The sequence below is a fragment of the Epargyreus clarus genome, unplaced genomic scaffold (genome assembly GCF_041222505.1).
Source record: "Epargyreus clarus isolate Ecla_fem2 unplaced genomic scaffold, WU_Ecla_fem_2.2 ptg000021l, whole genome shotgun sequence".
NCBI classification, from domain to species: Eukaryota; Metazoa; Arthropoda; class Insecta; order Lepidoptera; family Hesperiidae; genus Epargyreus; species Epargyreus clarus.
In genome coordinates this window covers 12,914,586-12,931,047 of record NW_027332228.1, presented here as the reverse complement: position 1 = coordinate 12,931,047, position 16,462 = coordinate 12,914,586, and the positions used below count along the sequence as shown (strand labels likewise).

General features: G+C 35.2%; 3 protein-coding genes across 7 annotated transcripts in view; 2 read left to right on the top strand and 1 right to left on the bottom strand.

Moving 5' to 3' along the window:
• Positions 1 to 619: 619 nt before the first annotated feature.
• On the top strand, positions 620 to 6,466 carry Ivd (isovaleryl coenzyme A dehydrogenase). The gene is made up of 9 exons (XM_073084377.1): positions 620 to 785; positions 1,614 to 1,740; positions 2,187 to 2,265; positions 2,749 to 2,854; positions 3,602 to 3,763; positions 4,147 to 4,302; positions 4,886 to 5,077; positions 5,452 to 5,620; positions 6,268 to 6,466. The coding sequence occupies exons 1-9, from the start codon at positions 663 to 665 to the stop codon at positions 6,399 to 6,401; spliced, it is 1,248 nt and encodes a 415-aa protein (XP_072940478.1). The 5' UTR covers positions 620 to 662; the 3' UTR covers positions 6,402 to 6,466.
• Positions 6,408 to 7,858, bottom strand: JMJD5 (Jumonji domain containing 5). The gene has a single exon (XM_073084378.1). It carries the CDS (start codon positions 7,700 to 7,702, stop codon positions 6,488 to 6,490), a length of 1,215 nt encoding a protein of 404 aa, XP_072940479.1. The 5' UTR covers positions 7,703 to 7,858; the 3' UTR covers positions 6,408 to 6,487.
• A 580-nt stretch (positions 7,859 to 8,438) lies between these two features.
• LOC140750921 (folliculin-interacting protein 2) overlaps positions 8,439 to 16,462 on the top strand; it is a 34,067-nt gene continuing 26,043 nt past the window's right edge. For 3 of the 5 annotated variants that reach the window (XM_073084667.1, XM_073084670.1, XM_073084669.1), the window contains exons 1-2: positions 8,439 to 8,681; positions 10,437 to 10,626. In XM_073084667.1, the coding sequence (XP_072940768.1) occupies positions 8,605 to 8,681; positions 10,437 to 10,626 (267 nt within the window). In that variant the 5' untranslated portion in view covers positions 8,439 to 8,604. Of the gene's footprint in view, positions 8,682 to 8,893; positions 9,164 to 9,188; positions 9,422 to 10,436; positions 10,627 to 16,462 lie in introns of those variants that run through there. The other 2 variants (XM_073084668.1, XM_073084671.1) reach the window with 2 other exon arrangements.

Sequence of the window (16,462 nt, the reverse complement as noted above, 5' to 3'; positions counted from 1 at the left end):
AAAGCAGAGTCGAAGGCGGTCAGTTGTTGGATGGGTGACATACAAATAGAAAACTCTGTAAGTTGGAGTGAGTGACTTTAAAAAATCTGTACAGAATATAATTAAAAAATATTTTGCATTGATTTTAGTCTGCTGTCCACTATTAGACAGTAGTGCATGGTAGTATGGGTTATATTCCCCAATACATAGTAGGTACATGGTAGTATGGGTTATATTCCCCAGCGGTTCTACCAGGAATATCATGTGGTCAGTAAACCTAACAAAATGATTTTTAAATACACTGCAAACGTACATATATTTCATAAGTGATTTTTTTGTCACACTGCAGTAGTAAACAGCAAAATATACTTATTTACTGACATTATAAAATTATTGGATTACATAATAAATTAACTTTAGATAACACACACTAATCACTATTCAAAACTTTTGGCAAAGTTATCAGATGAGGCAAAAATTAAAATGAGCTCCAAATAATTAGTATTGATAATACGATAAGGCTCGCTTATCAACGAGCAGTGAATATTATTATCATAAATGAACTTTACCGTCATGCAAATATATTCTTTATTGCGTGTATGATAGATGCGTCATTGATAAACTTGTTTTCGCGTTATTAGTGTAGTATACATTGAAATATACTGGTGGTAAGACGTGTTACAATGGCAGTTAGATTGGTTTGTGTGAAACAGTTGTGGAATAAGACCGTTAAAACTGGTAAGCGATGTATGTCTCAATATCCGATCGATGAACACATATTTGGACTGACCAGTGAACAGCAACAGGTTTGTTATTAACTATGTATTTCATTGATAGACATTAGTAGTAGTATAGTAGGAAGTCATTACCTTTTCATTAGTATTAGGTAATGTATTAGACAATTCTTTTTACTTTTCGATCAAATATGTAGGTACATCTCGTAGGGACTATTGTTGATCGACAGTGCAAGTACATACCGTACCTCTATATAGGCACAGATATTGTGTATTTATAAAGAGTTTCAGAAAATATCATAATTTGTATTCCAATATTGGGATATATATTTTGATTAACATAGGTACCTACTCGATAGTGAATTGAATTATTTAATTTGTATACAATACCTAAATTAGTTTTCTATATACTTTTAATAACAAAATAATAGGTAGGTATTTGTGAGTAGGTATCTTCGCTTGTATTGCGCTTAGTCGAACCCGGTCAAGAGTTGCATGTGTGACCACAACTTGCAAAAGTTTACACACGCTCTCCGAATGAAGAGAAAATTATGAAAGTATCAGCGTTGTTCGGATATATAATATCGTTGCGCGTGGTGGGGCGTCGAGTGTTCCAGCCCAGTTTGAGTTATCGGGACATAAAAAAGGTTGATAACCTGCCACCTGCCGTATAAGTAATAAGTAGTTTTTTTGCACCATATGAATTTCTGAATATGTAGGACACCTGACCTCAGTGTAATAAAATTGGACAAAATTGTAGATATCCTTGATCAGCGCTAGTCTTGGTATCTTGGATAGGCACAACTGAGCCACCTCACTTATTTATTTAGCTACATGTCTATTGTCTAGGTGCTTTTAATTTATATCCGTGTTTTAGTTACATAAATGTATTTTTTTCAGCTTCGTCAATCAGTGTTCGACTTTGCCCAGAAAGAGTTAGCGCCAAAAGCAGCAGAGATCGACAAAGAAAATAATTTTAAAGATCTTCGTGAGTTCTGGAAGAAACTTGGAAATCTTGGTCTTTTAGGTAATTAAACTTTACTTTTATAAATTTATAAATCACCGCTCACACATCACATCTGTCACAGGCGCTGGTGCTGCTGCGCTAGAATTAATAAAGTTTCTACCTCTTCGAGTAGAACACAAATATACCTACACTTACCTACATTATAAGTCGTATTAAAACAAACACTCTTATAATAAAGTTTAAATTATTAGTTGCTTACCGGATGGATGGATTACTAAGTGGATTTATCTGACTTTCAAATATCCAGTGTTTCAACTACAAGCCTTCATCTAATTTATAAGTATAAGATTAACTATAACAATTAATCTATTAATAGCCTATATGTCTAGCCCCTATTTTAATATACAGAGGCTTAGCGTAATGTACCTAATATCTATAACAAAAACGTCATTCGATATTGTATGAATGAAATCTGCTGATACGTTTTTGCAATTCATGAATTTCAGGTATAACTGCAAGTCCAGACTATGGTGGAACAGGAGGCAAATATTCAGACCATTGCGTCATTATGGAGGAACTTTCTAGGTACATTTTCATAATTTTCTTGCTGCAATTTATATGCCACCGCGCTGAATTAATTCGTGATTTAATTAATTTAATTTGAGCTGAAAGTAATTTGTCAGTTTTTGCATACCAATTAGAAGATAATTTGCATTCATTAACAATTTATCTTTTACCAACTATTATGAAACGCATACAATAAATAAGTAGATATTACAATGTGACTATTTGTACAGGTACTGGACTAATAAATTATATTTATTCGTACATTTATTCAATTTTTTTTTTAATATATTTATTTGTACATTTATTCAATTTTTTTTCTTTAAACAATGTGACAAATTCAATTTTTTTTTTAATATATTTCTCAAAATCTACCGGTTCGAATCGGATAATAATAAATTGTTTGTCCAGTACCCGTATTAATAATTATAAATTATTCGTACAGTACCTGTACTAATAGACTCAGCCTAGATATTAATGTCAACTAATCTATTTAACTTACAGAGCTTGCGGTTCAATCGCACTGTCTTACGGCGCTCATTCAAATTTGTGTGTTAATCAAATCAATAGAAATGGGACACACGAGCAAAAAAGTAAATATTTGCCTAAGGTAAGGTGTGTTACTATATATTTCAGTAAGTAGATTATAAGTATAACTGACTGTAAGAGCTACCGATAGAGTATTATTATTAATTTACTCGTATTATATACAGCGTAGGGCTACCGTTAAAACTAGCGCATGTGCACCGAGCGTGCGTCCGCTTCGTACGACCTAGGACGGGTCGAGCTTGCGTTGCATCCTACGCGCGGTATGCATTAGCGGCGTTTTAGAATACATATTTGATTTACATTAAAAAATATACGAGCGGATGTTAGCCGCGTTCGAACGCGTCGTACGACCGCTGCGCGTTAAAAAAACCCGTTGAATGGTCGCGCGCCTATTGCGCTGTAGGTACATACAAGAAAACAAACACAAGTGTCAACATTAGTGGCGAACTAAGCTCGTCAGGTGGGAAAGTTGCAAGAGGCCTCCAGTCTAAAAATTTGATTTAAATTTACATGCTTTTACAAATATATTGTAGTTATTTTTCCACAACCAATACGTATTTCGGTGATTGTGTAGTTCTGACGTCCTTTTTTCCCTGATAAATACACATGTCAGAGATTTCTTCGTCTATATGAACATTTTAAGCACTGATTTTTAGTTCGGAATGGTTGGCAACTGTGTTTGGAAGCCCTACAGCCCAGGGAGGACCGCCCTTTCCGCCCTTTGTCCGCCCGTGGCGCACATCCCAGTTGTTCATTAAAGATGTTCATGGCACATGATGTCTTCGAGTATAAAACATTATTATTACAGTTATGTTCCGGAGAACACATAGGCGCCTTAGCTATGTCAGAACCTGGTTCAGGTAGCGACGTGGTCTCCATGAAACTGAGGGCTGAGAAGAAGGGTGACTATTATGTTCTCAACGGCAACAAATTCTGGATTACTAATGGACCTGATGCTGATGTGCTAGTGGTAGGTAGCTCGATAGAACAATATTGCATTTGCGTAATAATTTTTAAGGGCGAACCATAAACACATGGCCACATTACATGTTCCTATTTAATAACAAATGTATTTGCAATTAAGGCAAAGAGTTAAGCTTCGTTAGGCGCTCCTTTGTTAAGATTGAAGGGTGTGCCATGGGTAAGATTCTTGTATGAGGACGCCAATATAATCTTATAATCAGGTTGATTACAGCTTATGGGCTATACTGGCCACTCACCATGTGGTAGACAACTGGCTCGTTAGCTATTTCAATTTCAAATAAATATTTTCCTTAATACCTACTGACATTGAAAAATCTTATTTATAGGTAATACTAGAAATAATTTTGTATCTACTTTTTCATATTCAAGGTTTATGCAAAAACAAATCAGACTAGCAAACCGCAGCACGGAATATCAGCGTTTTTGATTGAAAAGGGTTACCCTGGATTTTCCACTGCCCAAAAACTAGACAAACTCGGAATGAGAGGCTCAAATACCGGTGAATTAGTTTTTGAAGACTGTAAGGTAAGAAACGGTTAAACATTAGAAAATAATGGGTTATATTATAATTCGGAAGGGGGCAAAGTAAGTAAAATTATCTCATTCAAAATCAAAATATGTATATTACCTACGTACCTATATTATTTATATAATCTGAAATTTCGTGGGATACAAATTTACTTAAGATTGTGATAAGTCGGTAAGTAGGTACCTACTATGTAGGTACGTATAAGTTATAAAGTTTCTTGATATAAAATTTTAAAATCTAAATACTTATCTATCTTTTGACTACACAAGTTTAATTAGTTACGTTACATAATTATAATAATTTACGTGTTTTATTTTTATCACATTAACATAAAATAAAGTTCCGTATACATACTTACATAGCGTGGCGAAAAGTCTATGCTTACATCCATACATCAACCTATGTATATTAACCAGTGGTAACTATACAGATCTGACTCCAAAGAGTAAAATAAAATGTATGACTCGCACAAGGTTCCGGGTTCAATCCTAACCAGCCATTACAACAGAGAATCTTAGTGACTGTGCGTGTAAAAAGCATTATTTATTGAAGTATTTTTAAAGTTTAAAGGATTTATAGGTCCCAGCATCTAATTTGCTAGGAGAAGAGAACAAAGGTGTGTATGTCCTGATGTCTGGATTGGACCTTGAGCGGCTGGTGTTGGCGGCAGGGCCTGTGGGACTGATGCAGGCTGCTATCGACGCCGCCTTCGAATACGCACACACGAGAAAGCAATTCGGCGTTAAAATTGGAGAGTTCCAGTTGATACAGGTAGGTAATTATTGTTTTTCGCTCCACAAAGAAAACTGCAGTAGGTTTTATATACTGCTGTATAAAACCTGTACTAGCTATCATTTCATATCGCGCTTAGTCCACTATCGATGCATAAAGTTAGGTGCGACAGTCGCGTTTTTCAGATGGATGGGTGACCGCCAGTCGCTATTTCGATTCTGCAGGAAACTTGAAACACCTTTAGACCACCACCACTATTTCCAAAATCTTAGGTGGTTTTATTGCTACTGAGCATTCACTATATATATGCAGATAGTCTGCCTATTTTGTTTTACTCCCCTATGTAAGTAGCTTAAGAGCCTCGATCTGTGCACCTGTGCAGGTTGGTTAGTTAGAGATTGTCATGTTTTCAGGGTAAAATGGCGGACATGTACACGACCTTAAGCGCGTGCAGAGCGTACTTATACAGTGTGGCGCGCGCCTGCGACGAGGGCCACGTCAACAGCAAGGACTGTGCCGGAGTCATCCTCTACTGCGCGGAGAAAGCCACACAAGTCGCATTGGATGCTATACAGATACTTGGTATTGATGTTTTATTTTAATGATGTTACCTATCTCAAATAGAACAAGTCATACCATGCTTCATTACAAATATATACAGAATTTTTTCGAACACAAAATATATGAGAAATGTGTGTAAATATCTTATATTTGCATTTAATACTCTTATAATACTCATAATAACTCATGAGGCCTCATTGCCATATTGTAACTAAGAAGAGTTCTATCACCTTGAGTGAAGTAGAAACTATAGGTGCTACTTTTTATGTGTCAGTACCAAGTTTCAGAAGTACTGGTAGGTACTAATCTCAGATAACATTTGCAAAGAGAATAGCAGTGCTATCTGAAGTCTATCACAGATGCGTTTCTCATCTTGAGGACTGTGAACTCCACATAGTTTTGTCAAGACTGATTGCAACAGAGTGCAAGAGAAAATAATTCTCAATATTCGAAGTAGGATATTAGTAAATAATACAGTTGTTAGTAGGACATCAAACATTTATATTACTTTATTAATACATGCTACACATGACACAGATACAAACAATTGATATTTCAGAATCTACATAAATATAATTTAAAATGTTCTACTCTACTAATAACTAGGTTACATATTATTAAAAATGTTAGTAGATTAAAATGTAATTGTAAATGACTATTTGTTTCAGGTGGAAATGGTTACATTAATGACTATCCTACTGGCAGAATCCTCCGAGATGCCAAGCTGTACGAGATTGGAGCCGGTACATCAGAAGTCAGACGAATGCTCATTGGAAGAGCTTTGAACAATGAATACAAATAAAAGAGAAACTTTGCCATAAACTTATATTTACATACATTAATTTGTTATAAATAGATATACCTTAACTATTTTGTTTTCTTTGGTATTCATGTCCACCAGAAGCTTACAGAGAAGCTGACTGACAGTGACTCGACAAAGTGCCACCACTTCGGTGGTATGTACAGCATCTGTCCCGGCCGTAACACACAATAATATGTCTTAGCCTGTCTGTATTTGGGATATAAGATATAATTTGGATTTCTTGGGTCGACTCTAGCTGTATTGGTCAGGAGCTCATGTTCATGAGGATATAAGTACTCGGAATCTTCGGGTGAGAATAAAAATATCTGTTTTTCACCGACAACTTGGGTTAGCAAATTCCTTTTTGGATCATGATGCAGAGGGGATAAGGTGCCCTTCGGGCCATACCAGGCCATTACATCAACTGGGTCGTTGGTGTCCGTAAAACTACAGTAATCTGGCTCAAAGATATCATCCTTAAGTTCTGGTATTTGTTCAAAAAGCTGGTATTGAGCGAGGTAACCGGTGGGTCCATTATTTTGGTAAACATGGTTTTTGATGAAGTCCTCTATGGTCATCATTTTCTGTGTCCATTCAGAGTCTGTGTAATCTTTTCCGAGTTCCACTGACACAGTCCTCAGTCCAGCTACTTTTAGCAGGTAATTCCGGTCATTCCATTTGTTCAATGCTGGCCAATGGCTAATACAATTATCTAGGATCACTGGCTTACCTGGTATTATGTAGTTGTTGTAAAAATGTTCCATACTCGGGCAATCTAATACTTCTATGCGTGTCGCATCGTATTTATTACTCTCAGTATTTATTTCAATAAATTGACTATTGGCATTGGAACTTGAAGGAATGTTGATTTCGGTCACAAACGCCGAGTTCATGAGACTGGCGCACCGTTGCAGCAGCGTTGGGTCGTTGTCGATGGGACTCCCGAAAACGATACCAAAATCGATAATTTTCATGCTTTCTCTCACAACAGGCTCGGTGATCGCATCACAGGATTTTAAATAAACTAATAATCTAACGTAGGAAGCAATTGTAATGGTTTTCCTTATGTATATCTGCACTTCTTTCCAGTTTCCAATATTCACTTGTTCGTGCATATAATCTAATACTCCTTTTATTTTTCCTATCCTATTCGGGTCATCTGGGTTCGCGTCGTTTAGGCCATTTTCGATTACGGATTTACAAGTCATATCTAACTCTGATATTTCATCAAGAGAGATTTTCGGCTTGAAGCTTTTGATTTCTTCGAAGATGTCACTTATGTACATATCCTCGTTAGACATGGTCGAAATGCAACAGGAACCTCGAGGTAAAATAAGAACTTTTCACCCCAAATTTGCTTCAGGGTCTGGTGATTAGTGATAGCGTGTTTTATTACATTTTTACATCAATCGAAGAGCTTTTATTTTGTATACTGCAAGCACAACAGAAGTGCAATCCAATTATCCAATTAGTTTTTTTGACACTGACAATTGACACTGCAGAAAGAATAAAGACAGACATTTTATTGGTGTATTGATTTATTACGTGAGGTGCGTTCAATAACCTCAAACATAGCGCATTTAACGATTTGTCTTTTACTAGATTTTTTTGGGTATTACTTCAATATTTTAAAAAATCCAAAAAAAATTATATATAAATATTGGTATAATATTTGTAGATGGAGATTTATTCCTTTGTTTTAAATTTTAACATCTTTTTCGGGTTTTAGTTAGGGTTAAAAATTTTATTTAGTCGTAGTCACTGAACGCTTGTTTGATCTTTTTAAATTTACCTAAAACGACGATAATACAGATTTGTCAGCCTGTACGTTATTTAATGCATATTTTTTGCTTTTTTAAATTAACTTTTCATCTTATTTACCAGCAAGGTAATAGTAGTAAAACAGATGTATGAAGAATAATTTCAAATATTGTGATAGTTTAGAAAAAAAAACGATGTCTATGACTAAAAATGTCAAATTTTGACCTTGACCTTTATATAAAAGTAAAAACACTTTGTCTATGGTAAATCATATGACTTTCGCACGTGATCTGTCAAATTATTTACATTCGTAGTGTTTTTTTTATTTATTAACGACAATAATTATAGTTTTTGATTACTCGTCATAAACCTTAACATAAAATGATGCCAGTAGAGTTTGGCGATGAGTATGTCGTAAAATGATAATGTGTGTAGTGTCGCAATGGCATTACTGGACAAATTTTTTTCAACAAAGAGAAAACTTGATAATGCGTTTAGCGACTCACGAAATGGGGCCAGGTACGTCATAGCGAGTGCTTTTCATTCATTTCATTCTATTTCTGTGTGGCATGTGAAGGGTGGACGCACGTAATTTCGGGTGGGACCTTTGGAAGTGGTGGTTGACGCACGACACCAGCAGAGTTGTGCGACTGGCGTCACCGACTAGCGACGCGGGCTCGGGCGAGCCGAAGCATGTGATAAGCGCGGGGCGCGGGCGCGGGCGTGGGCGTCTACTGGCCCGCGTCACCGCAAGGGGGGCGGTGGAAGTTCAATCGTGTTTACTTATTATTTACACGCGAGTCAGTACACTCGCACATTCCACTCCACTCGGCCGATTGCCCATTGTCATTCGGCTGTCAAAGTGCATTTAAAGTGAATTCGGGTATTGCATTTAGGCAGTGAGTGCATGTGACGTTGATTTCTCTTTTGGGGCTCCCTAACTGTACATAACCAGCTGTGAGCTCAATACCAAAGCGACTATGAAATAAAATGAAATTTAGGTACCGTAATTTGTTACTTGTTTTGTGTCGAACAGGTTAAGTTAATGAGCCAAGTTAAGAGTATGATATATGCACCATACCTTTATTGGTACACAGTATAACTGTTGTTATGTGGATCGAAGCAGTACAAACTTGTCTGTAATTAACAAACAAATCAAGTGGATAGCATACTTGTGTGATGTTTACGATGTTTCTATAAAGTTTAGATGTTATCAACAAAAAATTAATATGCATATTGCATACATAACTGGCATACAGGTAAACTGATATATTAACATTATTTTGTTGCTAGTATGACACCAAAACAGTGGTGATATACACACAAGTAGTGTATGTGGCTCTTGTTGCAGAAGAGAAAGTTTTTTGTGACTTCGTATTTGCAATGGAGGCAACAATGTCTGCAAATATACACTACATTTTATATAACAGCACAGGAAATATAGCATATGGTATATATTAATAAATACATTTCATTGACTGCTAATTTTAGATACTGATATTTGATATAGGTTTATTTTGTACACTTAATATGTTGCAATAAATATTTCTCAAATTTTCATACATTATGAATATAACTAATAGGAATCTTATTTGATTTGCATCAATCAAATCTGTAATAATCAAAATCTGTAATCAATCAAATGTGTAAATAGTAATTTAATGCAATAAATGCTTATGTTTGTGACTTATTTTCATACAAATATAAAAAAATCTTAATCTATGAATTTTTTGCAAGTTCTTTTAAATGGTTCCCAGTTTGATAACATGAAGTTGTGTTAGATAATAAGTGATGGAACAAGGAGACAGGAAGGACATTTCTCATAAGAATTTATCTGATAAGCAGTGTACATATTCTTAGTAACCTATTTAATTTTGTTGGGGCATAGAAATTATATAATAACAATTGCGCATAAAAATAACTAATGTTAAAAATAACTCTGTTTTAATTTCTCTTGTAAAATAGTATATTATTATGAAACTACTATTTTTGAATAAATTTATTCAACAGGTGATGTAGGTAATTCAGGAATATTCTTTTTTTTCAATTATTTTTGAGTTATAACTTATTTATATAAAGTCATAATTATTGAATATGAAAATTGGGTTTATATGTATTGTAGATCACATTAGGAGATATTTAAAAAAAAACATGTATATAAATTTAAGACTTTGCGGTGAAAAATTAATTACATTTACAACATAATATCCGACTTAGTAAAATGTTATTAAATTGTATTTTATTGAGTAAATTGTATTGTATTCTTGTCACTAGGTCCTGTGAGATAGCCTTGGAGCAAGTAAGGTTGCTTCTGTACAAAGAGTGTGACCGGAGGGGGAGAAAGGTGTTATTTGATTCCTCTACCATCGAGAAGGTTCCGGCCAGCAAATATGACAAGCCAGAAATCTTGCAGACTGATAAAATCCCCTGTATTTTGGAGGTGTCCGGAGGATTTACATACTTGGTAAGTAGTGCATAGTAGATAAGATTAGTAATACTATTTTGGTTTATATGTTTCTAGAAATTTATATACTCATATAAATTTTGCTTTTATTGGGTGGCAAGTTGGAAAATTCTGCAAAATGTATGCCTACTTAGACTTTTTTAAATGGTATATTATAAGCATATTTGAACAAGGTAGTTGATACATTTATTTAATTTTTAAGAAAAAATAGGTTTTTTAAACATACCAGACGAAAATTGCATTTATCTATCTAGTTCAAACTCTTAGGTAAGAGATAAATTCATATATTTTTAAGCTTATAAAGTTATCTGTCCACCACATACAATTTATGCAAAACCTTTGGTCGAAAAAGAGATTTTTAGCACTTCCTGTGCAGCCTTCATTTTCAAACACTCCTTACATGAAAATCCCCTCAAATTGATTCGACTATGTCCAAATATATAGAAGAAATGAGAGTACCCAAACTGCATTGCCTCATAGAACCTTTGCTATGGCTTTCTGTTTTGGGTGAGACCTCCTGCCAATCTAATATTGTAGTTTGCAAATTCATCATCTTCAAATGCATTATTTGCAAATGTTCTTGTGAGTTATTTCTATGTCGATTTCAAGGTCGTCGTCGACCCCTAGGGGTTCGAGGGGTACCACTAAGATAGGCAAATACTTCAAAATGGTGTTTTTATGTTTTGGTGTTGTGTAAATAAAATACGAGTTTGAGGTCACAGACACTCTTCGATTTTATTTAACGCCGCACACAATAATTCTGCTTGTTTGAACTCTCAAGTATTATTACTCGCTTGCTTTAATTTCTTAGCGCATATTCTGTCGCCATTTAGGTGATGGCGCGATGACGCGATAGTCGAATTGCATAACTTTTCAACCATATTCTTGGAGCTATAGTAAATATTGATCAGAGCAAAATACCATCCAAAAAATAGCTTAATACAAAACACATATTATAACGGAAGACTTTCATATCAAATTAATGAAATAAATTCATTTCAAAATTTAATTTCTATATAATACGTTGTAGTAATATTGAACTGTAGTCGGTCGGTAGTAATCATTAATACTAGTGCAATAAATCGTATCGAAAACAATTAAATTAGTATTTTGAGGCTCATTATCACCATGAGAGAAACTTTTAAAAGTTAAAGCTTTTTTAATGAACTTTCATTTGGTGTTGACCTAAAACTGTCGTATAGTTTAATATTATATTGTGAAGAGAATCTTGAATGAAATAAGGACATTGCACTAATGTTATTGTTAAAATTAATTCTTTTAAAATCTTTCAAAATTTTACTTTCACGCCAATCGTCCTATATGAGATGGTAGAACTTTTTGAGTATGATACGAACAAACTAGTTTGCAAGTTTTATGAGTACCTCTGTAAAAAAATTGTCGTCAACTCATACTCATAAAACATTCCTAATCATTGTATTTTTGGTAAAAAAAAATAGAGTCATCCTAACGGTCCTTATCTATGGTATAAATCTATAGTTTCTACTATTTTCTTTTAATCTTATCTTGTGATGATAGTAAATATGATGTTCTCTTCATTATAAAGATTGTTATAAGCGCCTTTACGATATTGAGTCCGCGTTTATTAAGACGGGTACGAGACGATACCTATAAGAGGCAAGACCATCCCCCCTTTAATCTGTGGCGATAATATTGGGAAATATAAAGTAAAACACTCACTAAGCCTTAGCTTTTGAAAGTATTGGAACTCTTTAAATTCTATCTCGTAATTATTGCATAACTCGTGTACTTTTCATTTTGTAGATCAGTCACGTGCCGATTACTTATATCTGTTTATAAATAAATGTGGAATGGAGTCAGTGAAGATCCGTTTTTATTCAAAAAAATCGGATGCCTTTTACGAGTACTCGTGTTATGAGTACATATAATATGTAATTACATATTATAATGCGCATTTTGTGGTATATTGTGTTGGTAGTTACTATTGTATTATCTAAATCTCTTGGGATTATGTCATCAGTTTGTCAATAAAAGAGGAGTTTAACTATATCATTTTGTCTGAGTAGAGAAGAAGTATGGCTTACGCAAAATTTAATGAGACTGGGATCTACCTATTATTTTAGTAGATTTCTTAAGAAATTCTAAAGAAAACTGTTTCTTTTAGTTATTTTATTGTTCAATATGATTTTGGTTTCAAAGTGAAATATACGAATAGTTTAAAATGGAGGCAAACAGAGTATAAAACAGAGAATAAATCATCAGAAATCATAATATTTTTATCGCTAAAATCGCAAAGTGAAATAATATGCGATATCGACTAATCAGAATGACCGGATTATTCCTAATAGTACCTACACATAAAGTACCTAGCAACTAGCTACTTTGATTTATAAGTAGATATATTAGAAGCATTTCATACGCACCTATACCTAAAGAAAGTGTATTACTTTCCTCAGTAAATAAAATACTTAAGAAAAAAATAAATAACTCATAGATTTTACGATGACAATTCATATTGCTGTCTATATATAACAAAATTGTCGCGCACCTACCTACTGTTACATTCTTACAATACATAGAAGCTGTTGAAGGTGGTAGAACCCTTTGTGGTTCGACTCCGGTGGCACCACCGCCACACCCATTGCTACCTAATAATAGCAGCGTTGGCTCTGCTGTGTTTCGTTTTGAAGGGTGTGTTAAGGGAGACAGACTTTTCCGAGGCGTTCCAGCTTAGTCCTCAGGGGTAGCGGCGCATCTGTGTCCGACCTCAGGCAGGAATATCTAATCTGGGGTTGATTACAGATGTTCATGGGCGGCAGGAGCCACTTACCATCAAGTGGACTGCATGCTCGTCTGCTACTCCTTTTTATAATAAAAAAGTACCTATTTTACCAAAGAAAGTGTATAACTTTCCTCAGTAAATAAAATACTTAAGAAAGAAATAAATAACTCATAGATTTCACGATGCCAATTCATATTGTTGTCTATATATAACAAAATCGTCGCGTACGTACCTACTGTTACAATCTTACAATACAAAAATAACCTACTAATAATTTTATTGAGACATCGCGCCGTCACGAGACTTAATTCATTTATTCGCACTACTCACTACTCCCGGCTATATTTAGACCAATTTAAAATGTTAGCCTTTTTGATTACGGCTCCCGTTTGTAAGTGGATCTAACGAACAACATCGTGGGACTGTAATTTTAGCTCGGGTTAAACTGACGAACACTTGATGTTAACAATTGACTGAGTACGTAATGTGTATGGTGTGTTGAGTGATTGAGCCATTTGCTGTAATAGTTGCGTTAACAAAATATGCTAGTTGTAGATGATGTACCTATGTCGATTAGACTAATATGAAGATAATAAGGGACCTATAAAACCTTGCAAGGTGGTAGGATCCTTCGTGGTTCTACTCTGGAACCGTCACAGCTAGACCTATTTCTGCCTTATAACAGCACTATTAAACGCTGCTGTGTTTCGGCTACAGCGCGTTCCAACATAGCTAGCAAGCTACCTCAGAGCTAGCAATGCATATGTGATCGTCTTTTTTTTTTTTTGTTATCGAGGGGGAAACCTTCAAAAGGTACCCGACAACATGGGAGCGACGCCCGGTTATGTGGGATTTTTACCGCACTAAAACCCCCCCGGTGGCCGTCCTCTGCGCTGCGTAGAGGGCTCTGGGATCTCCAAAGGAACGCAACCGGAGTCCTCTTAGCGCGTTGCCCCGTCGGGCTCCACCCAGGCGAGCTTGACGCTCGCTACACCATCTGGTGTGTACGACGGTATGCGACCACACATACCGTCGTCCTTCCCGGGGCCGCTGGCCGGGCGGTTTGATCTCCCACTCTTGCCGCCCGCAACCCCGGAAGCCCCCTTTTAGTCGCCTCTTACGACAGGCAGGGGATACCGTAGCCCTATTCTAGTCCCGGAACTACAGGGACAGCATATGTGATCGTCCTAAGACAAAACTCTAATTCAACCTGGGGTTGATTACAAATCTTCATGGACTGTATTGCCCACTTTATATTAGATGGACTACATGCTCATTTACTACTTCATTGTCATTCTATTGTTAAATATTCTCCTGTTATATCTTCTATTGTTAAAAAAACCTGCAACCTAAGATAGCTTTACTCTACCCTACTTAATCCGGGTTTGATCCCCAGCAAGTTTGACACCGACTTCTGGGTCTGGCTCTTGTCTGTTGTAGTTGTGTGTGTTCATTTCACGAGACTAGGAATCTAAGTATTCGATTATGAATGAAAAGCGTCAATTGTCATTTCAATCTCGAAAAGTCAAAATTGACGAGCTAAATGCACAACCCTTATTTTACTATAGTCCGTACTCCGTAGCGTCTATATATTACAAAACACAAAAACTATTTTTTGCGTAAACAAAAACGTCTTCCTTAGATTCAATCTTCAAATAAGATATTCACACAGTACCCGAGCGCTAAGTAACCAGTAATAAATTTGACCAATTTACGTTTCCCTTTCTATTTTCGGCGACATATTTACTTTGAACAATAATGATTGATAGTTAAAATGTTGCGTTCGCTATCACGTGGATCTATTTCCGAACTACCTATGTACTTTACCTATTAGACCATATACACTTATAGTAAAAGACACCTGATCAGGTCGGGCCTTCTAGGGACACGCTAAACATGATCGCATATGGTATACCTATTTTCGATGGAATCATTAGTAAGTCTATTTTTATATGTCCAAATGTGTTATATTAACACTTATAAAACGACATAGTTCTGATGATTATCGCTTTTATATATAGGATATAATTAACATTACCATATGTCCAGTTTTGTATGGGACTCCGTTTTCTGCTACTCTTGTCACAGTGTACCTAAGAAAATAAAAAAATAAAATAGCGACGGTTAATCAGCGTAATTGTAAATAGAAGGACCTTTTGTCTACAGAGATTAGCATTCTAGATAAATATTTAGTCTTCACGACATTTTTCTTCAGTTAATTTCTTTAAGAGATGGCGAATTCAACTCCCAACCCAGGAGGCACGATTTTGCCCGAAATTACGTACACAGTATACAGTTGTCGTTTTTAAATAAAATAAAAATGGCCAGTATATATTAGATATACCTATAAATACGTAAAACAGCCAGTCTGTAATGTCTACGACCATCACGTGATTCGATGAGATCACGACGAATTTGCTTGAACTATGAACTATTGTACGTTATTTGCTTTTTTTGTCTACAGACTGTCTATTGTTTATTATTACTGTTATTAAATTAATGGTGACTATTTATTTTATTCAATAAGAAGCGTTATTAATTATTTCTGGAATAGAAGGAAATACGAAAATATGAAGACGAAATACGACCATAAATAAATTTAATCAAAATGAATGGAAAAAATGTCATTGCACCGTTTCTTAAGGGAGTAATTTATTAGAGTTACAGAATTTTTAGAAGATTTTCCTTGCCCCCCACTTGTGTGCTACTATTCTGGCAAATAATATTGTATTCATCCTTTATGATAAGAAAAAAAAAACGATTTGTCTATTCTCATGTGATTCCAATTACGAATCTAATTTGCAAATGTCACTTCCGCGCGCGCATTATTAAATGACGACCATTCATTCGCGCCACCGATCGCGTGCTTTCTTGTATATAATGTACACAAATTGTATAATCTGTATAAGCCCTCCCGTGAAAATTACGTCAACATCTGTTCGACCTTTTCTAAGATTAGCCATTAAACAGACAGCCAGACGAAATAAATAAAACGGATTTTTGGAATTAACCTTAGAGTTAAAGAGGTAGTTATTTACAAATCACAGACGGACAGATTTTATTTATTTGTATAGA

Bases quoted from the DNA above. Each gene is read 5' to 3' on its own strand.
- Ivd (XM_073084377.1), top strand. From the start codon at position 663: ATGGCAGTTAGATTGGTTTGTGTGAAACAGTTGTGGAATAAGACCGTT. The intron at 3,764-4,146 runs GTAGGTAGCTCG...TTCATATTCAAG, and splicing joins CTGATGCTGATGTGCTAGTG to GTTTATGCAAAAACAAATCA. The intron at 5,621-6,267 runs GTATTGATGTTT...TATTTGTTTCAG, and splicing joins GGATGCTATACAGATACTTG to GTGGAAATGGTTACATTAAT.
- JMJD5 (XM_073084378.1), bottom strand. From the start codon at position 7,702: ATGTCTAACGAGGATATGTACATAAGTGACATCTTCGAAGAAATCAAA.